Source organism: Oncorhynchus masou, chromosome 31 (assembly GCF_036934945.1).
Source record: "Oncorhynchus masou masou isolate Uvic2021 chromosome 31, UVic_Omas_1.1, whole genome shotgun sequence".
In the NCBI taxonomy this organism is placed as follows: domain Eukaryota; kingdom Metazoa; phylum Chordata; class Actinopteri; order Salmoniformes; family Salmonidae; genus Oncorhynchus; species Oncorhynchus masou.
Window position 1 is genome coordinate 10,833,295 of NC_088242.1, and position 23,905 is coordinate 10,857,199.

At 44.7% G+C, this 23,905-nt stretch overlaps 1 protein-coding gene, 1 long non-coding RNA gene, 1 other non-coding gene and 1 pseudogene across 3 annotated transcripts; 3 read left to right on the plus strand and 1 right to left on the minus strand.

Annotated features, from left to right (window-relative positions):
- Positions 1-1,763: 1,763 nt before the first annotated feature.
- On the plus strand, positions 1,764-6,293 carry LOC135525106 (uncharacterized). Its single transcript, XR_010453066.1, has 2 exons — positions 1,764-1,972; positions 4,249-6,293. It is a non-coding gene; the product is annotated as an uncharacterized LOC135525106 (long non-coding RNA).
- On the minus strand, positions 5,441-5,556 carry LOC135525361 (U5 spliceosomal RNA). Its single transcript, XR_010453133.1, has one exon. It is a non-coding gene; the product is annotated as a U5 spliceosomal RNA (small nuclear RNA).
- Positions 6,294-12,170: 5,877 nt separating the features above from the next.
- LOC135523404 (chromobox protein homolog 2-like) lies at positions 12,171-17,483 on the plus strand. The gene is made up of 5 exons (XM_064950053.1): positions 12,171-12,726; positions 12,812-12,855; positions 13,556-13,621; positions 14,410-14,479; positions 14,688-17,483. Exons 1-5 carry the CDS (start codon positions 12,661-12,663, stop codon positions 16,344-16,346), a joined length of 1,905 nt encoding a protein of 634 aa, XP_064806125.1. The 5' UTR covers positions 12,171-12,660; the 3' UTR covers positions 16,347-17,483.
- A 799-nt stretch (positions 17,484-18,282) lies between these two features.
- Positions 18,283-23,905, plus strand: part of LOC135524893 (uncharacterized) — a 76,981-nt pseudogene continuing 71,358 nt past the window's right edge.

The window sequence follows — 23,905 nt, forward strand, 5'->3', positions numbered from 1 at the left end:
CAGTGACTCCTCTGCTAAACCACGCTCACCACCGGGTCTGCGTCGCACCAAACAGCGGGCATCACAGACACCAGGAATCTTTAACCTCAGTAACTCCACCTCCACACTTAACGCGACCCCAGAAAGGGCGTCACATTCTCGCCGAGCCCTGTTCAAGTAGCCTAAAGGCGTCCCATGTGCATACTGTGTGTTATGATGACATTCTGTGACGTTGTTTTTCTTTTCGTTTTGCACTTTGGTAAGAGTTTTTTGGTTGTTGGGGCACACACACATTTTTTTCTTGAGACAAGCCGAAATCGGTAGCCAAAGAGTACACTCATTCATCGGTGATTGGTCAACAGAAGGGATTCTTCAGTAAAGTCTTTGTTGTCAATCAATGAGAGAACTAATTTAGAGGCACATTTTCCATTTATAAATACTGCACCAAATATCTGAGTTAGATGTAAAATTGCTCTACTAAAATCTCACGTGCAAAAAAAACATCAAAATCAACGAAAGATTTGAGTTATCTTTGATTAATTCGGACTGTTTTGAGGGTGTATACTGTCTACGGCGTCTCAAAAGGGACATACAAGCAAATGTCGTTTAAGGGAGTATGCGAGCACACTTGTCTGTTTCTCCTAGCGGACTTCGGCTGCCGCTTGTACTGTAGTCTCTTCTCAGTGAGCCGCGCCTCAGAGACCACACTAGCCCTCGATCATAACTCTCAGTTCCATTACATTATACATGGGAGTAAATGGAAGGCGTCTTCTGTACCGGGGAGTTTTGTTAAGAGCCCCGATGCTCAGTCTGAACATTAACATGCATCGCTTGCCGTGCGGTTTCAGAAGCATAAGGACTTCATCTTTCAATATAAGTGAGAAATAATTTTCAGAAAACAAAAGGTTCAATTAATACACACAATTGATAGGGTTTATGGTTCACACATGGGCATATTTCCATGTTACAGCGCTTGTTTACAGAAGACAGATGGAAGACAGTTAATTATCACAGCTAGTCCACTCCATCTGCGTCTCTGAACACGTTTGTGTAAATGACTAAACAGGAGGACCACAAATATGTTGTTACTGAACAATACTGTCGGCTGCAACTGTGTTAAAACAGTGTGTACAGTAAGTGTTTATTCTGCATTTGTGACATATTTTAATATGATGAAAGTAGAGGGATTTATGTTCTACAACCATACTGCAATTGAGAATCGATTCACGTTTGTATTGAGTATTTGGCTGTTGTCTCTTTAAACAGAGCATGTACAGTCCTTGGACTATAGGAGTAAGGTTTAGGTTCCTTTAGTTAATTATTGGGCTAAGACCACACGTCTTCTCAATCGATGCATCCTTACTACTCTATATTAACTGTAATGTATAAAACAATGGCAACGATGAACTAAATACACCAAAATGAACAGCATTTCCAGGAGTTGTACACAGATGTTCGGGGTGGTGGAATCTATTGATCAAACTAAGTTAAGCAAGGTCTTCAAGGTAGGCTATCCATATCACCTTTACCTTAATGGCCAATGGAGTCCACAACGGGTCCTAATTGGTTGTTCTCCAGTTTAGAGTCCACTGATGTTCCTCTTGAATACCAATAGCCAACGAGCATCCCCCCCCCACCCTTATTTGATTGGCAAAATGTCCAGCAGACAATGACTGCGTTTCAAACACACAAAAGACCCCCCCCCCCCTCCACTTCCCCTCTCCTTATGCCCTTGGGGGAGTCCCCGCTGCTGAAGACACCTTCCTCCACTTACCCTCGTCTTATACCCTTTTGTGAATCCCGCTGCCATCTTTGTCGTTGGTCCAAATGATTAGCTATGCAAGGGAAGTTGGCAACTTAAGCATCTCAGTCCTCATTTTTTGTTTATGTTCACTTCGGGACCTGAAACGCCCCATAATTCAATTTGCGATGATTGTACATCCGAGGAAAAAAAGTCAGCCAAAACTTAAAACGGAGAAGTCAACATATGAGTGTAAGTAAAAACGAATGTAAATAGGTTAGAAATTGTGCTACTAATGCACATGACAGCTCAAACACGTATCATAAAAGTAATGATGTTTTTGTTTGGTAAAATTTTGGAAACATTAACTTGTGTACATAACTTTCCCTGACATCACACTTACGGTTGCAAAGGGTCAGAAACATTCTGGTACATTTCCGTAATTTTTCCATGGGAAGTTAAGCTGTGGAATTTGGGGAATTTTGCTTAAATTCCGCTAAAAATATTTTTTTGTGGGATACACATAAGGCAATTCTAGGTCTTGTGGCATATTTTGGTTAAACTATCCACAAGTCAATGGAATTGCAGCCCTCTGCAAGTACAGTGCATTCTTCCATCACATGTACAGCTGATTCTGAAGATCTTGTACACTAATGAGATGCTATTGAGCACTACTACACTGTCTGAGCCAAGGACTACATTCTTTCTGGTAAATTTAGATTACAATACTGGGTGGGGTGAATATATTTTATATGACATACATGATTTTTTGTTACCTAGTAAATAGTAGCCTACAGCAAAGTGTGTTTAAATAATTTCGAACTTGTTAACAATTTCTGCTAGTTAGTTTTTGCTACCATGTGGGTTTTAGCTTGCTTGAGCCTGCTAACTGAGGAGTGTTAATTCACCTGTTTCCATACATGTTTCATTTTAAAACATGTATATTACAAAGGAGGTGTTTAATCTAATGGCCTGTCTATTTATCTGTACTTGGAATTGTATGTTTGTTTTTTACTCATTTTTTTCTAATTTTTACAGGAAAATGCCATGGGCACTATCTGATGTGTGGAGACATCTCACTGCAGCTAATGTAGAAGGAAAAGCTGTGTACATTTGCAAATTCTGTGCTAAATCATATGTGAAGTATGCAACAAAGATGCAGAATCATCTGGCCAAGTGCATAAAGTTCCCTCCGCGCTCACAACAAGCAACCTCTGACAAAAGTCCCTCTACATCTATTTGAGGTGAAAATTATGAAGCAGACACCTTATCGACAGCAACAGCTCATGGTCCTCCTGGAATCAGAAGTTTTTTTTGACTCAATGGAGGAACGTAGTCAGAGAAATGCTGATGAATGTCTTGCTCGAGCGGTGTATGCAACTGGTTCACCTCTAATGCTCACAGGCAATCTGTGTTGGAAAATATTTATGAATGTTCTTCGCCCAGCATACACCACTCATACCTGACATGCTTTATCTACTCATTTGCTGGATGCAGAGTTCAAATGAAGGTCAAGAAAATCATAGAGAAAGCAGACTGTATTGCAATCATCTCTGATGGGTGGTTGAATGTTCGTGGGCAAGGAATAATTAACTAAATAATCTCCATCCCTCAACCAGTATTCTACAAGAGCACAGACACAAGGGACAACAGACACACCGGTCTCTACATTGCAGATGAGCTGAAGGCAGTCATCAATGACCTTGGACCACGGAAGGAATTTGCACTGGTGACAGACAATGCCGTGAACATGAAGGCTGCTTGGTCTAAAGTGGAGGAGTCCTACCCTCACATCACACCCATTGGCTGTGCTGCTCATGCATTGATTCTGCTGCTCAAGGACATCATGGCACTGAAAAAAATGGATACAATCTACAAGAGAGCCAAGGAAATGTGAAATCAAATGCTTCTAACCACAGGAGTCAACCATAGGCCTCATGTCATTAGTGTTGGATTGATTGAATACGCATTTGTGTCTAGCTGTAGGACAGTTGTCTAGTGATATTGGTGTCCTGTAGGACAGAGACTGGGTTTCTGGGGTCTACGACAGCTGACTTTTGAGGGCAAGGTTTTAATCATTAAAGCTGTTATTTTACCTGTGCTTTTATTAATCAGTTCTGTTTTTATTCCCCCTCAAAGGAGTATTTTAGACCTGGAGCGGATGCTTTTTTACTTCCTGTGGGGAGGCAAGTGGGAGAGGCTGAGGAGGGAGGTGGTCAAGAGGCTCAGGTCCAAAGGGGGGGAAAGGCTTGCCTGACCTCTACTTGTTCCTGGGCAGCCGCTACACAGTGTTACCTCTGACTCTTGCCACCTCCCCGGTCAACAACAAGACCCAGGCCCTCGCACGGTTCTGGCTGGGATCTTACCTCAGAACCCTGAGGCTGATCCCAGTCGACCTGCGAGCCCCAGTCTCTTTCCTGCTACCCCCGCCCTACGTCCAGCTCCAGAAGTTTTTAAGACATTTTAAACTGGAAAAAGAAACAGTCACAGTTTTAACTAAACACCGCTCTCTTCTCTCTCTTGTGCAGGATCGGGAACCAGTGTGTCCAGTGCGCGGGCTCACCCTAGGCGAGCCCACAACGGTCTGGCGCAACGTGGCCCATCCTGCTCTCCTGAATCGGCATCGGGACCTGTCCTGGATGGTCGCCCACGAGATCCTCCCGGTCAGGGCCGTTATGCACTCACAGGGCATGGCGAGGACATCCGCGTGCCCCTGACGAGGCTGCGTCCAAGAAGAGTCGGTGAGGCACATGCTCTGGGAGTGCAGAGCTGCCAGGGACCTGTGGAAGGAAGCAGGCCCCCTGATCACCCCGTGTCTGCCAGCAGGGGAGGACCTAACACCTCAGCTCGTGCTGTATGGGGTGGGCCGGAGGCCTATTCCATCGAAGGCCTTCACCAAGTTCTGGCCCTCCCTCACGTGCTTGAAGGAAGCACTGTGGTCCTCACGCAACCTGCTGGTAGGGAAAAGTGTAGAGACCACCCCCCAGGCAGTGGCCATGGTAGCCACGGAAGTCCTGAAGTACAGATACGGCCCAAAAAACTATAGAAGTAGTACTTTAAAGTATTTTTTACTGTAAATGAACGTCATTTAGAGCCGGGGGCATTACAAGTAGGCCGTCAATGTAAGTAAGAATGTGTACTTAACTGACTTGCCTAAACAAATGTTGGCCTTACTAGATAGCCTGCAGGGATGACAATATCTTCCTGGCATGGCGAATGCACCTTAAAGTCTGGGCATAACAGGCCAGCCATGGACCTTCAGCTGCCCTACGGAGGCAATAAATTGCCACCCCTCCTATTTGCCTAAACTAGAATAGTGGTCGGCAATAGGTTACTCAGCTAATAGTCGTCAGAACATAGTAGCAGCCCAGTTCATAGGCCAAAGCTACAAATTAAACACAATGTTTAACACATCTCGTTAGTATACTATATAATCAGTGCAATGTCAATAACCAACACAATTCTAATATTTAAAATGTAAATACACTGATAAAATCAACAATGTCTATTAAATTTTATTTGTTCTTATTTTTCTGCCACTGCCAGTGCCGCACGCAATCATTTTCAAAACACATTGGGCAAAGCAGCCCGTTTTCAACACCAACCAAAACAACTTGACTACTCTATTTTCCTCCCGGTCTAAGAGGGATCCAATAGATTAAGCCACCCAATTCTACACAATTCCTTGCAATATCAATTTGACTTTCAACAAGTGTAGGAAGCCCAGCCGTGAAGCCGGGCATCAAAAAATTAGTTGATACTCATAATGTTCCTCTCCACGGAAATCTTTAGTAAAAGGCGAAAGATTTATGCGATCTGAAGAGAAACCAGAGTGTACTACCGAATGCTGAACACAGTTCACTCCCAGTTCTCGGCCTTACTCTTCACATTCATGGTTAAATGAAAAACAAACCACACCTAAAATCTCCGATACAACACAAACACATAGTCCAGTCCACCGATGGAGAGAAATAAATAAGTTTTGTAATGCTTTGTAATTTCATTCAGTCTTTACACAAACGAAATGCACGCTGGGTATTATATAAATCACTTCCTGTTTGACCCATTCATTCGTAAACATTACTTCTTCTGCAACGACAGTGTAATTTCAGAAACTAAGAAGAGCAATGTTGGCGTAACACTTTAGCCAGCGCCAAAAGTTTACTATCAAAAATTGGAAACGATGTTCAATTTGTAATATTTGCAGAAGGGACTAACTACGACAACGCTTCTACATGGAGCAAGCGCATGCGCCGTTGAGACCCGGAAGAAACTTCACTAGGCAGTGGTGAGAAGCAGGGACGAGGGGCGGCAAAAGAATTATATTCATATCGGCAACATTTAATTGCTGGGTTTAAAACAATTACATGTAACCACTATCTGCAACAATGTATCAACTTTGAAATCTGAACGTAATAGTTTTGCAACATGTATTATGGTACTTGGGGTTAACTAGTCCCCCCTAAGAACAATGTCTAATTGGTGACACGAAAAAAGTAAAGTTAGGAAAGAAAATTGCTTTGTGAATGATGGTCATACTTAGACGAATAAACTATCAAGGGAAATAAATGGCTACAGTTCACACCTTTTTTTTTTTTGATGAAATGTTTTATTAGAAATGGGACTTTTTTTCTTTGTTGTTAATTTGCCTTACAATATGTACAATTGCAAATATTATTTGAATAATCCAAGTTTTGAAATCCCAGCAGTCTTTAAAATGACATTCAGGAGAAAAATGTTTTCAATAGTTGTTTTTTGTATTAAGTAAAACAAGTATTTATTGGAACATAATATTGGATTAGAATATAACATGTAATGACAATAACTTAACTAATAAAATCAGTGTAACATTGATGTGGAAACGTTTATGCTCTGCTATTGCACAATTCTAATTTGTTCATAGGTCACAAATTAAGTTGTCCCCAGTCAAATTGGAGCACAACTCATGAGCCCACCTCCTGCACTGCTCACACCTAATCCAGTCCCCACCTGGGACTGAAAACAGCTCCTTACAGAAAATGCACTCTGCATCCCATTCTTTTGTGGCTGCTTGTGTTGCAACAACCTTCTTTTGTGGCTGCTTGTGTTGCAACAACCTTCTTTGACAACAACCTTCTTCCAACACTTTTGATAAACTGGGCAAAATAGAAACAGGCCTATAACAGTTAGGATCAAGCTTGATCTCCCCCTTTAAATAAAGGATGAATCATGGCTGCATTTCAAGCAATAGGAACCTCCCCAGAAAGGAGAGACATGTTAAAAGAGTTGGAGATAGGTTTGGCGATGATAGGGGCCGTAACCTTAAAGAAGAAAGGGTTTAAACCATCTGACCCAGATGTTTTTTAGAGGGAGGTCAAGTTTAAGGAGCTCCTTTAGCACCTCGGACTCAGTGACTGTCAACAGGGAGAAACTTTGTCGCGGGGCAGTGGAAAAAGAGGGAGAAGCATCGGGGATATTCGCATTAGAAGGGGTGGGAGACGAGGAAATGTTGGACGGGCAGGAAGGCATGGCTGAGTCAAATAGGACTTCTGACTTAATGAAGTGGCGATTAAAGAGCTCAGCCATGTGCTCCTTGTCAGTAACAACCACATCATCAACATTAAGGGACTTGGGCAGCTGTGAGGAGGAGGGTTTATTCTCCAGGTATATAAGCGGTTTCCAGAACTTTCTTTGACCCACAGAGAGATAACTGCTCCTTATTAAAGTGACTAACTTTGGCCTTGCCTCTCGCCAAATGGAATTCTTGAGGTGAAGTAACTCTACAAGATCACGGTCGAACCAGGGCCTGAACCTGTTTTTAAATCTCATTATGGGGCGTGTTTGTTAACAATACCACTGAAAATATCAAAAAAGAAGGTCCAAGCGTCTTCGACAGAGGGGATGAAGCTGATTCTATACCATTTTACAGAGGCCAGATCATGAAGGAAGGCTTGCTCATTAAAGTTTTTTAGCAAGCATCTATGACAAATCAGGACATGTCGTTTCACTGAGCAGCCATTACGAACACAGGCTGTAAAACAGTGATCACTAAGGTCACTACAGAAAACACCAGATTGATACCTATCAGGATTATTTGTGAAGATAACGTCGAGGAGAGTAGCCTTTTCTGGGTGTTTGGAATCATACATTGTGGGATTGGTAATAATCTGAGAAGTCCTATTGCTTTAAGGTGGTTTAAGCATGTCCCAATTTAGGTCACCAAGCAGGACAAATTCAGACTTAGTGTAAGGGGCCAGGAGAGAGCTTAGGGCAGGTAGGGTACAGGCCGGTGCTGATGGAGGACGATAGCACCCAGAAACAGTCAACAAAGAGCTATTTTAAAGTGTAATGTATAAAACCAGCAAATCTAATCTTTGTGGGACAGACTTGGTGGAGACAACCGAGCACTGAAGGTGATCCCTGGTAAAGATTGCCACTCCCCCACCTTTGGAGGATCTGTATTGCTGAAAAAGGTTATAACCAGAAAGGTTAACATCAGTATTCAAAACACTCTTCCTTAACCACGTCTCAGTAATGACAAACACATCTGGATTGGAGCTGTGAAGCCACACTTTCAATTGATCCATTTTAGGTAATAAGCTTCTAGTGTTAACGTGCCGAAAATACAGGCTTTTACGAGAGCAGAAATCAGTGAAGCAGATATCAGAGCACAAGTCAGAATTGGGGCTAGCAACAGTAGATGGGCCAGGGTGTACATGCACATACATCCAGATATCATCAGCAGGTATACAATCAAGGCACGGCAGAGGACAGGGAGAGCTCATAGGACAGGGAGAGCTGTGCAGTGTTGATTTATGACATCTGAATGTGCATCAGATGGCAACAAGATCATATCATACAGCAATTTCATCAGGTAACATGAATACAAAGCCGACGAGATGTGGTTAGAATAGGATGGGAGGCCAAAAGTCTGTGTAACCAGCAGAGAGTCAGAGTCCCGAGTGTGGGTACAAACCGTCTGTCCCACGGTTGGGTAAAGAAAGTTTGTAGTCAACAAAGTATGCAGGAGTCATGAGGCCAAATAGCAAAATAGCAAAATGCAGATTTACTACTAGTGCGGTTGCTCGCTTGCTAATTTAGCATAAATTGTCTAAATGACCAGTAGAAACACATTCATAACCATAAAGGGGTAACTAGCCCCCTATCTACATTTTTGTCTCTAAATGAGTGGATTGTTTATCTGGAGAAGAAAATAAAACCGAATATAACTCAAATGGAAAGTATATTTATATTTTAAAATCTGAAGATCAAACTTCATTGGAATATATCTACATTTTCAAAAGATTTGATCAACCTACCACAACATTGTTTTGTTGTAATATCTCAAAAAGATGTGATGACACAGAGGAAATGTTTTCTTGAGCAAGAGCAGTGGCAGCCAGAGAGCAGTGGCAGCCCAAGAGCAGTGGCAGCCCAAGAGCAGTGGCAGCCCAAGAGCAGTGGCAGCCAGAGAGCAGTGGCAGCCAGAGAGCAGTGGCAGCCCAAGAGCAGTGGCAGCTAGAGAGCAGTGGCAGCCAGAGAGCAGTGGCAGCCAGAGAGCAGTGGCAGCCCAAGAGCAGTGGCAGCCAGAGAGCAGTGGCAGCCAGAGAGCAGTGGCAGCCAGAGAGCAGTGGCAGCCCAAGAGCAGTGGCAGCTAGAGAGCAGTGACAGCCAGAGAGCAGTGGCAGCCAGAGAGCAGTGGCAGCCCAAGAGCAGTGGCAGCCAGGGAAAGTGTTGGTAGAATAATTGTGACATCTTGTGGTCTTAATGTAAATTAAAGGTGTTGGGGCAGTTACCTCCTAGTACCCTAAACATTGTTTGACTTGATTGATCTGGATTGATCTACTACAGGTGATATAGTCTATCGCCCTGAAGAAAAAAAACACACAGCAAAGCATTGGATATCGTGCCCTAATCAGCGCACTAGCCTAATAGTCCTACAGAAAAGTAATTCCAATTCACATAAACAATTCAGACTACTCCCTGGCTCCTGAGGCCCCCTTCCCCAGAGCCCTGGAAGAGTGCTTCTACACCTAGTGTTGGGCACTCAAGAACTGCCATTTTTCGGGTCAGTGTCATTGCCACTGTTTCGGAGCTAAGAGACAACGAAAAAGGGGTTCTCAGCTAGACAGCGTACCTTCAGGTCAATAATATCGGCACATCTTCTATTGCAGTATTACAACAACCATCTGTCTCAGAGCAGATAGTACTGATTGCTCTGCCCCAGGCTCCATGACTGAGCGTGTTTGTCTGGCTGGGAACAGTGCTGGGAGGAACCTCTGAATACCGTGTCCATGAGGGTCATTGCCTGTGGTGTGCGCTTCCCGGATGGTATTATGGATGCATATCCTGCTAACCTGCACACTACTGGCAGCTCGCCCTCCCGCCTTCTCTGCTCCTGCTAACCTGCACACTACTGGCAGCTCGCCCTCCCGCCCTCTCTGCTCCTGCTAACCTGCACACTACTGGCAGCTCGCCCTCCCGCCTTCTCTGCTCCTGCTAACCTGCACACTACTGGCAGCTCGCCCTCCCGCCTTCTCTGCTCCTGCTAACCTGCACACTACTGGCAGCTCGCCCTCCCGCCTTCTCTGCTCCTGCTAACCTGCACACTACTGGCAGCTCGCCCTCCCGCCTTCTCTGCTCCTGCTAACCTGCACACCACTGGCAGCTCGCCCTCCCGCCTTCTCTGCTCCTGCTAACCTGCACACTACTGGCAGCTCGCCCTCCCGCCTTCTCTGCTCCTGCTAACCTGCACACTACTGGCAGCTCGCCCTCCCGCCTTCTCTGCTCCTGCTAACCTGCACACTACTGGCAGCTCGCCCTCCCGCCTTCTCTGCTCCTGCTAACCTGCACACTACTGGCAGCTCGCCCTCCCGCCTTCTCTGCTCCTGCTAACCTGCACACTACTGGCAGCTCGCCCTCCCGCCTTCTCTGCTCCTGCTAACCTGCACACTACTGGCAGCTCGCCCTCCCGCCTTCTCTGCTCCTGCTAACCTGCACACTACTGGCAGCTCGCCCTCCCGCCTTCTCTGCTCCTGCTAACCTGCACACTACTGGCAGCTCGCCCTCCCGCCTTCTCTGCTCCTGCTAACCTGCACACCACTGGCAGCTCGCCCTCCCGCCTTCTCTGCTCCTGCTAACCTGCACACCACTGGCAGCTCGCCCTCCCGCCTTCTCTGCTCCTGCTAACCTGCACACTACTGGCAGCTCGCCCTCCCGCCTTCTCTGCTCCTGCTAACCTGCACACCACTGGCAGCTCGCCCTCCCGCCTTCTCTGCTCCTGCTAACCTGCACACTACTGGCAGCTCGCCCTCCCGCCCTCTCTGCTCCTGCTAACCTGCACACTACTGGCAGCTCGCCCTCCCGCCTTCTCTGCTCCTGCTAACCTGCACACTACTGGCAGCTCGCCCTCCCGCCTTCTCTGCTCCTGCTAACCTGCACACTACTGGCAGCTCGCCCTCCCGCCTTCTCTGCTCCTGCTAACCTGCACACTACTGGCAGCTCGCCCTCCCGCCTTCTCTGCTCCTGCTAACCTGCACACTACTGGCAGCTCGCCCTCCCGCCTTCTCTGCTCCTGCTAACCTGCACACTACTGGCAGCTCGCCCTCCCGCCTTCTCTGCTCCTGCTAACCTGCACACTACTGGCAGCTCGCCCTCCCGCCTTCTCTGCTCCTGCTAACCTGCACACTACTGGCAGCTCGCCCTCCCGCCTTCTCTGCTCCTGCTAACCTGCACACCACTGGCAGCTCGCCCTCCCGCCTTCTCTGCTCCTGCTAACCTGCACACTACTGGCAGCTCGCCCTCCCGCCTTCTCTGCTCCTGCTAACCTGCACACTACTGGCAGCTCGCCCTCCCGCCTTCTCTGCTCCTGCTAACCTGCACACCACTGGCAGCTCGCCCTCCCGCCTTCTCTGCTCCTGCTAACCTGCACACCACTGGCAGCTCGCCCTCCCGCCTTCTCTGCTCCTGCTAACCTGCACACCACTGGCAGCTCGCCCTCCCGCCTTCTCTGCTCCTGCTAACCTGCACACCACTGGCAGCTATATGTTGAGAGGGATGGAAAAGATAAAGAAAGCAAAGGAATACACATTTTACTGCAATGGGTCTATTTGACCTTGTTCACTAGTCTTTCTAGCACTCCCCGCTATTGATGGTCTTTCCACTTAAATCTCTCAGACTTTTCTGTCATTCTTACTCCCCTGTCTGTCCCCACAGGCCTCTGCATGGGATGCGTTGTTGGATGACTCTGTGATGCCCGCCAAGAAACTGCAGGATATCGGCCAACCAGTGACACTGAGGGTGGTGGAGGACCTCTCACATGACTTAAACGGCCTATCGGGACTCACTAGGGAGATACAGGTAGCTTCAGACATCTCTGCGTAGAGCGAATCAGAGAGTACTGGCAAGTGACCAAAGTTTGAAAGGACCAATCGTGGGGCTGGCCCATCAAATGGAGGGGCTGAAGAGATGCCTATAACAGCCAGGGGGAAAAAAACGAGTTTTATTGAGAAAAACCTTTACTTACTATGACTGAGTTAACATATGTGGTTGTCTTACCCAGCTACCTGAATCAACTAACTGTAAGTCGTTCTAAAATGTACAACTTTGATCACTGTGAAATTCTGACAAGTGTGCTGAAATATTTTATATATTTTATTTATACAAATATCTTGCATGTGAAATGTAATACTCAAGTTTAATGGTCGAATAATAACTTATTGTCAAGTTATAAATGTTGGAAGTATTTGCCTTTTATGGAGCCTAGAAAATATCGGATAATAATTGTAACACTGTAATAACGAGGCTCTTAAAACAAAAAGCTATACAGGCGCTCTAGAATGAAGAAGTGAAAGTCACGTTTCAGATGCACTGGTGCCTGAACTACGGATGCCGCTGGAGGGCAATATTTTCTCCCTGTTCCGCTTTTCCTTTCGTAAAAAAAGGAGAGAGGGGCTGTAGCAATGGAGGGGGTAACTGTAGGGCACGTATTTGACGCCGAATGCATCCTCAACAAACGTCCACGAAAGGTATGAAATAACGAATCTTATCCTAATATGAAAACATGAGACCCTGTTCAATCGTTTAACTCTTTCCCAATCTTCTCCTTTGCAGGGGAAGTTTGAGTATTTGGTGAAGTGGAGAGGGTGGTCGTCCAAGTGAGTAGCTATTTAGCAAGCAGCTGGCTGAGCTAAACAATGACAACAATGTATCCCTTGAGCCCAGGCAACCCAGGATTTATTTCACATCCGTAATATTTACAATCGGAGAATATTCCCGTGTTTTTTGGATAGACTGCATAATGCATGGAAGAAATACGATGGTGTTCGCCGTTTCTGTGTCTTGCTTTATTTTCTTTAGCCCGAGCAGTTTATGTTACGATGCCAAATCGGTATCCAGTAACGTGAGCAGGCATCACCCTACTACGGTAGCGAACTGTAGCAGCGGGAATATGGAACGCCCACTATTTGCATGCAGCCGTGCTTTAGTCGTGCTAGTTTACCAATAATGTTTCCATACAAAACCATCTTTGATGTTGCTGAATGTAAATCTCCGAGCAAACACTCCAGTTTCAGCCATTTAAATATACGCTAGCCCTAAACAATGAATAGCTACTCTCAATATTTGCTATTATTCAGCAAATAGTCTTAATATTTTATTTAGACACAACGTGAATTATGTTTTGTTTTTGTTTTTTAAATATGATGCGACTATGTCTGACATTGTATCTGAAAAAGGCGATTTAAACTAGATCCACCTGAACAGAGAATTCATGGTTTGACATTATATGTGCAATGTCACTCTACTGTGCACTAATAAACCGTTCATTTTTTATATAATATCGGGTTTTCTTTACAGACATAACAGTTGGGAGCCGGAAGAGAATATTCTGGACCCCAGATTACTGGCTGCCTTTCACAAGAGGTGTGTTATTAATATCATACTACAGTGGTTCAGTTGTTTGACAAGAACCCCTTCATATTTAATGTAGCTACATGGTGTATTAGACTTGCCTTGGTCAAATGCATCCTTCCACCAATCCTTGAAGCAATCACTTATATCTGACTTAACCAAATTGGTTAAATTAAACTTTCACTTATCCAGTTATTAAGATCAGTAGTCTCTTCAAGTAAGGAAGGATGTATTTTTAAAGAGGCAGAACATTGTCAGTGACTGTATCTGACTGTGTGTGTGTGTGTGTGTGTGTGTGTGTGTGTGTGTGTGTGTGTGTGTGTGTGTGTGGGTGTGTGTGTGTGTGTGTGTGTGTGTGTGTGTGTGTGTGTGTGTGTGGGGTGTGTGTGTGTGTGTGTGTGGGTGTGTGTGTGTGTGTGTGTGTGTGTGTGTGTGTGTGTGTGTGTGTGTGTGTGTGTGTGTGTGTGTGTGTGTGGGTGTGTGTGTGTGTGTGTGTGTGTGTGTGTGTGTGTGTGTGTGTGTGTGGGTGTGTGTGTGTGTGTGTGTGTGTGTGTGTGTGTGTGTGGGTGTGTGTGTGTGTGTGTGTGTGTGTGTGTGTGTGTGGGTGTGGGTGTGTGTGTGTGTGTGTGTGTGTGTGTGTGTGTGTGTGTGTGTGTGTGTGTGTGTGTGTGTGTGTGTGTGTGTGTGTGTGTGTGGTGTGTGTGTGTGTGGGTGTGTGTGTGTGTGTGTGTGTGTGTGTGTGTGTGTGTGTGTGTGTGTGTGTGTGTGTGTGTGTGTGTGTGTGTGTGTGATTTCTACAGAGCTCAAGAGAGGGAGCTACTCTTCCGTAAGAGAGGGAAGAGGCCAAGGGGACGTCCACGGAAAATTCTGGTAATCATCACACTGTTGCTGCTATTCAAACATATTAGTCACGACTCACTACAACAAATGCAGCAAATTCACTTCCTTTAGTCATGTTAATTATACTTGTAATGTCTTCTCAATGATTGATCCAGTATATTTACAACTGTAGCAGCAATTCATTTCTTTGTTTGAACGATGAATATAAAAAAAACTCTCTCTCTCTCTCCGTCTTTAGGAACCAGAACCAACTGAAACCAAATCCGACCGCTCCTCCTCCTCCTCTTCATCCGGCCTGTCCTCCTCTCCCTCCTCCTCTTCCTCAGAAGAAGAAGAGGAAGACCACAGGAAGAAGGCCAAACCAGGTCCTCGCCTCCGCAACCTCTACCCCGTCCCCCAGAAGAGGCCTCAGATTGTTGTGGCCAAAAATGAACCCGTCCGGAAAAAGCGCGGAAGAAAACCGCTGCTCCCCGAGCTGAGGGCTTTGAGGCAGGCAAAGACCCGGCCGCCCCTTCCGCCCCCTTCTCCTTCTCGTCACCAGCAGGTCCTCAGGCCCCCCCGCGAGCCCTTCAAAGAGGAACCTCGAGGGGGGGTGAAGAAGCCTCTACAGCCAGCCAGTTTCACCTACACTGGCCTGAGCTCCAGCCGGGGCTCCAGAGATGAGGTGGCACACCAGATGGCTGCTGGAGGGGCCTTCTACCAGGCAGGGGCCTCCAAACCGGGGCCGCTGAACTCCATTTGGTCAGGTCGCTCCATGTCGACCAACACCCCCACCCCATCCTCTCCATCCTCCTCTTCCTCTCTCAGCAGACCTCCCCCGCCTTACAGTAAGGGCTGGTCAGATCTGAAGCGCTCCCTCTCTGTCTCCGACGCCGGCAGCAGCAATGGCAGAGCAGAAGGGTTCAAGGTAGCTTCCTCTCTAAAACCAGGGATGTCTACATCCACACTCTGTCTCCACAGCTCCAAGACCTCCAGTGGGTGTGGGGGCTCTTCAACGGCATGTAGCCCAGCTCAGCGCCTCCCAGCTGGGCAGAGGAGGCAGCAGGAGGGCCCAGGAGGTCAGGCAGGGATGGTGGTTCAGCAGCAGGGAGCCAAACCTCCCCCCTTTACCCCTCCCTCGGCCAGAGACCGTATCAGTCAGGCCCTCAGCCTCCGAGCTCTCAACCTGCAGAGTGTCAAAAGAATTGCGCCCAGCAATGGTCTCCAGGGAAACGGGACCTCCAACACCACTGGAGTTGCAGTTTCGAGGTTGAGCCTGAGAAGCAGTGCCAGCCCGGCAGGAAAAAGAGCAGGGGGGAGCATTAAAGAGACACACACCTCATCTGGGCTGAACCAGGGCCTGGTGTCGGGAGGGTTAGGGGGAGGGGCACTGCACTCTGGAAGCGTGCCACCAGCCAGAGTGGAGAGGGGGGAGAGAGGGAAGGACACTGGGGCAGAGACGGAGAGAGAGATGGACAACAAGGGACCAGAGGGTGTAGGGATGGGGAGTGGAAGGGTGGAGAAAGGGGGGAGTGTACAGGCACAGGGAGGCGTGTCCATGGCCCGCAGAGGCAGAGCTAACGGGGGGAGACAGGAGGACAGGAAGTCAGGACAGAGCCTTACCGTTAATGAGCGGAACTCCCGGACCGGTGACAACTCCCGGACCCTTAACGAGCTCAGCACGGGTGACTCAGATGACACGAGCAGCAGCGAATCAGAAGAGTGTGACTCCCCCTATCCCGACAACAACAACAGGGCCCGCCTTGTCTCTATGGAGATGGAAACGGAGACGGACTGGCGGCCGGCGCGCAGCCTTCTAGAGCACGTGTTCGTCACGGATGTCACCGCCAACTTCGTCACGGTAACAGTGAAGGAGTCGCCAACCAGCGTGGGGTTCTTCAACGTCCGCAATCACTAAAGCCTGTCCGTGTATGTACAGGACACCCATAGACACAGGCCATTTCCCCTCCCAATGGTTAAAGGGACATTACACTTTCAAATCAAAGTTTGACAGACATTTTCAGACCTCTAAACTAGTCTAATGTCAAGATAAAACCCACTATAGCTGGATCTACATAAGCTATATTATGTGACGTGGTTTCATTAGAATACTTTAGAGGTCTGAAAACATCTGACATTTTATTTATGAGTGAAATGTGTCTTCAAGGTAAGAATCTGGAGGGAGCTTCAACTCACTAAGCTGATCCTGTATCTGTGCCTAAGGGCAACCTATACCTGGAATAATAAGCTACAACATGACATTAGGCTTGATTCCAAACCTATCCCTGGTCCCTTTAGCCCATTGATTGCCCCTTTGAAGATTCGCAAGGATTGGATCTGAGACATAACAGTCAAGTAGGCTTGGGCCTAGTTCCATTTCTGCCTTCAACCCTTTCGCCTAGGTCCTTCACTTTTCAGCATATTTTTTCTTATACATATCCAGTCTTTTTAGATCTGCGAGGGGGAGTCAAGGGATAGGGGAAAGAGAATGTTTTGGTATTGGACCCTCGTCAATTGAAGACTTTTGTGAAGACATAGCTGTCTGCTATGCCAGCATATCCCATCTTACTTTGTATTCTCTTTGGACCAAAAGAGTCATGAATGTGAATTGTGTATTTTTTTTTTTTATCTGTAAAAAAATTGTATTCTGTCAGTCAGTATTTCTCTTGCACTACAGTATGTTATTGTAATATTTTAAGCCAATTATATTAGACTGAAACATACCTTCTCATCTCAAGCAGGCATGACATTTTGTTTTTTACAGTTATCTTCCAGTGTTATCCCTACCTGCCTACCTGTGGCGAAGAATATTTGAATTGAATACAATCACAGTCATTGATAGTTAGAGCATCATAGGAGGTGGAGAAGTGTTTTAATTTAATTTATATTTGTACATATGTTTCTCTCCTGTTGATATGAATATGTATCTGTAACTCTGGTGCTTATTATAGCTTCACAGCTTCAGAAACTCGTAGCCTGTGTGCCTCCTGCCATTTCTAAGGTATTGAAATAAACCGTGAGTACTCGTAAAAGTGGGTGCTTAACCATACCAAAACGCTCTTGTTGTTGTTGTTGTTATTGTTAAGTTAGTCCATAAAAAATATTTTATAAAACCTGTTTTTACAGCAGCAGTTGTTAGAAAGTGCTTTACAGTCACCCAGCCTAAACCCCAATGAGCAACTTAAGCAGAAGCACAGCGGCTAGGAAAAAAACAAGGAAGAAACCGAGAGAGGAACCAGGCACTGAGAGGTGGCCCACGTTCTGGCTGTGTTTTCGTGATTGGTAGGTGCATCTCTGTGATCTGTACCAAATATGTACTATTATATTGACAAGATATTCAAGTGACCGCTCTAAATGGAAATACATGTATTTTTTTTCTCAAAATGGCCAAAATGCCACGTGTGTCCACTTACATAAGTACATTTGTAACAACCTAACCATTACTAAACTTATAGCAATAGAATAATGTGCAGACTAATTAACACTCATTGACCGCTGATTTTGGTTGGAAAAAAACTCTTTGCCTCTACCTCTTCTTTTTTGACTCCACCAAAAACCCTGAAATTTCCATCCCTAACTATAACGTTTTCCGACAAGATAGAACTGCCAAAAGGGCCGGTGTTGTAATCTAATGCAGAGATAGCCTGCAGAGTTCTGTCTTACTATCCAGGTCTGTACCCAAACAATTCGAGCTTCTACTTTTAAAAATACAACTTTCCAGAAACAAGACTCTCCCTGTTGCCCCTTGAAATAGACCACCCTCTGCCCTCAGCTGTGCCCTGGACACCATATGTGAACTGATTGCCCCCCATCTATCTTCAGAGCTCGTGCTGCTAGGTGACCTAAACTGGGACATGCTTAACACCCCGTCCATCCTACAATCTAAGCTTGATGCCCTCAATCTCTCACAAATTATAATTGAACCCACCCGGTACAACCCCAAATCCATAAACACGGGCACCCTCATAGATAACATCATAACCAACTTGCCCCCCAAATACACCTCTGCTGTTTTCAACCAAGATCTCAGCAATCACTGCCTCACTGCCTACATCTGTAGCGGGTCTGCAATCAAACGACCACCCCTCATCACTATCAAACGGTCCATAAAACACTTCAACGAGCAGGCCTTCCTAATCGACCTGGCCCGGGTCTCCTGGAAGGATATTGACCTCATCCCGCCAGTAGAGGATGCCTGGTCATTCTTTAAAAGTGACTTCCTCACCATCTTAAATAAACATGCCCCTTTGAAAAAAATTTAGAGCCAGGAACAGATATAGCCCTTGGTTCACTCCAGACCTGACTGCCTTTGACCAGCACAAAATATTCTGTGGCATTCTGCATTAGCATTGAATAGCCCCCGTGATATGCAACTTTTCTGGGAAGTCAGGAACAAATATACACAGGCAGTTAGGAAAGCTAAGGCTGGCTTTTTCAAGCAGAAATGTGCATCCTGTAGCACAAACTCAAAAAAGTTTGGGGACACTAAAGTCTATGGAGAATAAGAGCACCTCCCAGCTGCCCACTGCACTGAGAATAGGAAACACTCACCACCAATAAGTGGGAATTTATCGGTGGTGACAGTGTTGAGAATTTGAGAATTTCAATAAGCATTTTATTACGGCTGGCCATGCTTTCCACCTGGCTACCCCTACCCCGGTCAACAGCCCTCCACTCCCCACAGCAACTCACCCAAGCCTCCCTCATTTCCCCTTCACCCAAATCCAGATAGCTGATGTTCTGAAAGATCTGCAAAATCTGGACCCCTACAAATCAGCCGGGCAAGACAATCTGTTCAACCTTCTTTCGTATCTTCTGAGATTCCCAAAGATGGGAAAGCTGCCGCGGTCATCCTCCTCTTCAAAGGGGGAGACACTCTAGACCCAAATTTCTACAGACCTATATCTATCCTACCCTGCCTCTCTAAGGTCTTCGAAAGCTAAGTCAACAAACAGATTACTGTCACGTTCGTAATAATGATGAGACCAAGGCGCAGCATGAGAAGAGTTCCACGTAATTTGAATAAACTGAAACTCACCTAACAAAACAACAACCAACCAACCAACCAACCAACCAAACGAAACGTGAAGCTACAGCTGTGCAAGCTACAGAAGGCAACTATACATAGACAAGATCCCACAACATAAATTAGGAAAATGGCTACCTAAATATGATCCCCAATCAGAGACAACGATAAACAGCTGTCTCTGATTGGGAACCATATCAGGCCAATATAAACATACAAAAACCCTAGACATACAAAAACTAAGTTACCCGCCATAGTCACACCCTGACATAAAGAAAATATATAGAAAAACAGAGATATCTCAGGTCAGGGTGTGACAATTACCGACCACTTCTCCGCTGTGCAATCTGGTTTCAGAGCTGGTCATGGGTGCACCTCAGCCACGCTCAAGGTCCTAAACGATATCATAACCGCCATCGATAAGAGACATTACTGTGCAGCTGTATTCATCGACCTGGCCAAGGCTTTTGACTATGTCAATCACCACATTCTTCTTGGCAGACTCAACAGCCTTGGTTTCTCAAATGATTGCCTCGCCTGGTTCATCAACTACTTCAGGACACTGTGTTAACTAACCTCCAGACGAGCTTCAGTGCCATACAACTCTCCTTCCGTGGCCTCCAACTGCTCTTAAATTTCCAGTTAAAACTAAGAGCATGCCCTTCAACCGATCGCTGCCCGCCCATCAAGCATCACTACTCTGGACGGTTCTGACTTGGAATATGTGGACAACTACAAATACCCTAGGTGTCTGGTTAGACTGTAAACTCTCAATTCAGACTCACATTAAGCATCTCTAATCCAAAATTAAATCTAGAATCGGCTTCCTATTTAGCAACAAAGCATCCTTCACTCATGCAGCTAAACATAGCCTCGTAAAACTGACCATCCTACCCATCCTACCGATCCTCGACTTCGGCGATGTCATCTGTAAAATAGCCTCCAACACTCTACTCAACAAATTGGATGCAGTCTGTCACAGTGCCATCCGTTTTATCACCAAAGCCCCATACACTACCCACCACTGCGACCTCTATGCTCTTGTTGAATGGTCATCGCTTCATACTCATCGCCAAACCCACTGGCTACAGGTTATCTACAAGTCTCTGCTAGGTAAAGCTCCGCCTTATCTCAGCTCACTGGTCACCATAGCAGCACCCACCCGTAGCACGCGCTCTAGCAGGTATATCTAAATGGTCACCCCCAAAGCCAATTCCTCCTTTGGCTGCCTCTTCTTCCAGTTCTCTGCTGCCAATGACTGGAACGAACTGCAAAAATCACTGAAGACTCAGACCTCCCTCACTAGCTTTAAGCACCAGCTGTCCGAGCACTGTACATGGGTCATCTGTAAAAACAGTGCCTTGCGCCCCCCTTGAACTTTGCGACCTTTTGCCACATTTCAGGCTTCAAACATAAAGATATAAAACTGTATTTTTTTGTGAAGAATCAACAACAAGTGGGACACAATCATGAAGTGGAATGACATTTATTGGATATTTCAAACTTTTTTAACAAATCAAAAACTGAAAAATTGGGCGTGCAAAATTATTCAGCCCCTTTACTTTCAGTGCAGCAAACTCTCTCCAGAAGTTCAGTGAGGATCTCTGAATGATCTAATGTTGACCTAAATGACTAATGATGATAAATACAATCCACCTGTGTGTAATCAAGTCTCTGTATAAATGCACCTGCACTGTGATAGTCTCAGAGGTCCGTTAAAAGCGCAAAGAGCATCATGAAGAACAAGTAAAAAGCTTATTCCATGTGTAACGCTGTGTTGTTGTTTGTGTTACACAGCTTTATCTTGGCCAGGTCGCAGTTGAAAATGAGAACTTGTTCTCAACTAGCCAACCTGGTTAAATAAAGATGAAATATAAAATACAATTCTCTGTCTGTACACATCTCCCAAGTAGGTTTTTCCCCAGATGTTTGGAAGCACTGTTAAAAGTTACCAGCAGATGTCACTGTTGCATGGCAATGTCACATATCATACCCAAGCAGTAGACCAGGGGATCCAATTTTGCAAGCATTTTTTTTCACACGACAACATCATGTAATCAACAGCCAATGTTTACTTTTTTTAACTGGGGCTCTGACAGTCTATTACTAATCAGTCTGACAGTATTTTGGACAGTAGTTTAAAGTAACTGTATGGCATCAGGAAGGTATTGGGAAGTTCACGAGATCAGGCAATAATAATATTCTGTGTAGAAAACAATGCCATCATTAATTCAGTAATCCCCCCCCCCCCCCAGTGATTTAGTGCTTAGTCTCGTCCACTCTGTTCTAATGGCTTGTGGACATAGTAGAGGGAAACAGTATGTATGTATGTGTTCCTGAGAGTCTTACATTTCAGTGATGGGGTCATAATATTTTGTAGCTTAAACTATTCAACAGATTCTCAGAACCTGCATCACATTTCCAGTGTGAAAAAGAAAGCTTTGAACAAGTTTGGAATTGCAAGGGGTGTGTATACCTTACCTAGACAAACCAGTATATAAACTAGACAAAAGTATATTACCTATACAACCCAGTATATTAACTAGACACTGTATATTACCTAGACAACACTGTATATTACCTAGACAACACAGTATATTACCTAGGCAACACAGTATATTACCTAGACAACCCAGTATATAAACTAGACAAAAGTATATTACCTATACAACCCAGTATATTAACTAGACACTGTATATTACCTAGACAACACTGTATATTACCTAGACAACCCAGTATATAAACTAGACAAAAGTATATTACCTATACAACCCAGTATATTAACTAGACACAGTATATTACCTAGGCAACACTGTATATTACCTAGACAACCCAGTATATTAACTAGACAACACTGTATATTACCGAAACAACACAGTATATTACCAAGACAACCCAGTATATTACCTAGACAACACTGTATATTACGTAGATAACCCAGTATATTAACTAGACAACCCAGTATATTACCTAGAGAACACTGTATATTACCTAGACAACACTGTATATTACCTAGACAACACTGTATATTACCTAGACAACACAGTATATTACCTAGACAACACAGTATATTAACTAGACAACACTGTATATTACCTAGACAACACAGTATATTACCTAGACAACACAGTATATTACCTAGTCAACAAGGTATATTAACTAGAAAACAAGGTATTTTACCTAGACAACACAGTATATTACCTAGACAACACAGTATATTACCTAGGCAACACAGTATATTACCTAGGCAACAAAGTATATTACCTAGAGAAAACGGTATATTACCAAGACAACCCAGTATATTAACTAGACAACACAGTATATTACCTAGACAACCCAGTATATTAACTAGACAACTCATTATATTACCTAGACAACAAGGTATATTACCTAGACAACCCAGTATATTAACTACACAACAAGGTATATTACCTAGACAACCCAGCATATTAAATAGACAACAAAATATATTACCTAGACAACCCAGTATATTAACTAGACAACAAGGTATATTACCTAGACAACCCAGTATATTAACGAGACAACACGGTATATTCACTAGACAGCAAGGTATATTACTTAGACAACCCAGTATATTAACTAGACAACACAGTATATTACCTAGACAACCCAGTATATTAACTAGACAACAAGGTATATTACCTAGACAACCCAGTATATTAACTAGACAACACTGTATATTCACTAGACAGCAAGGTATATTACTAAGACAACCCAGTATATTAACTAGACAACACTGTATTTTCCCTAGACAACCCAGTATATTAACTAGACAACACTGTATATTACCTAGACAACAAGGTATATTACCTAGACAACCCAGTATATTAACTAGACAACCCAGTATATTAACTATACAACCCAGTATATTAACTAGACAACACTGTATATTACCTAGACAACACTGTATATTACCTAGACAACAAGGTATATTACCTAGACAACCCGGTATATTAACTAGACAACACTGTATATTACCTAGACAACAAGGTATATTACCTAGACAACACTGTATATTACCTAGACAACACTGTATATTACCTAGACAACACAGTATATTACCTAGACAACACAGTATATTAACTAGACAACACTGTATATTACCTAGACAACATTGTATATTACCTAGACAACACAGTATATTACCTAGACAACACAGTATATTAACTAGACAACACTGTATATTACCTAGACAACACAGTATATTACCTAGACAACACAGTATATTACCTAGTCAACAAGGTATATTAACTAGAAAACAAGGTATTTTACCTAGACAACACAGTATATTACCTAGACAACACAGTATATTACCTAGGCAACACAGTATATTACCTAGGCAACAAAGTATATTACCTAGAGAAAACGGTATATTACCAAGACAACCCAGTATATTAACTAGACAACACAGTATATTACCTAGACAACCC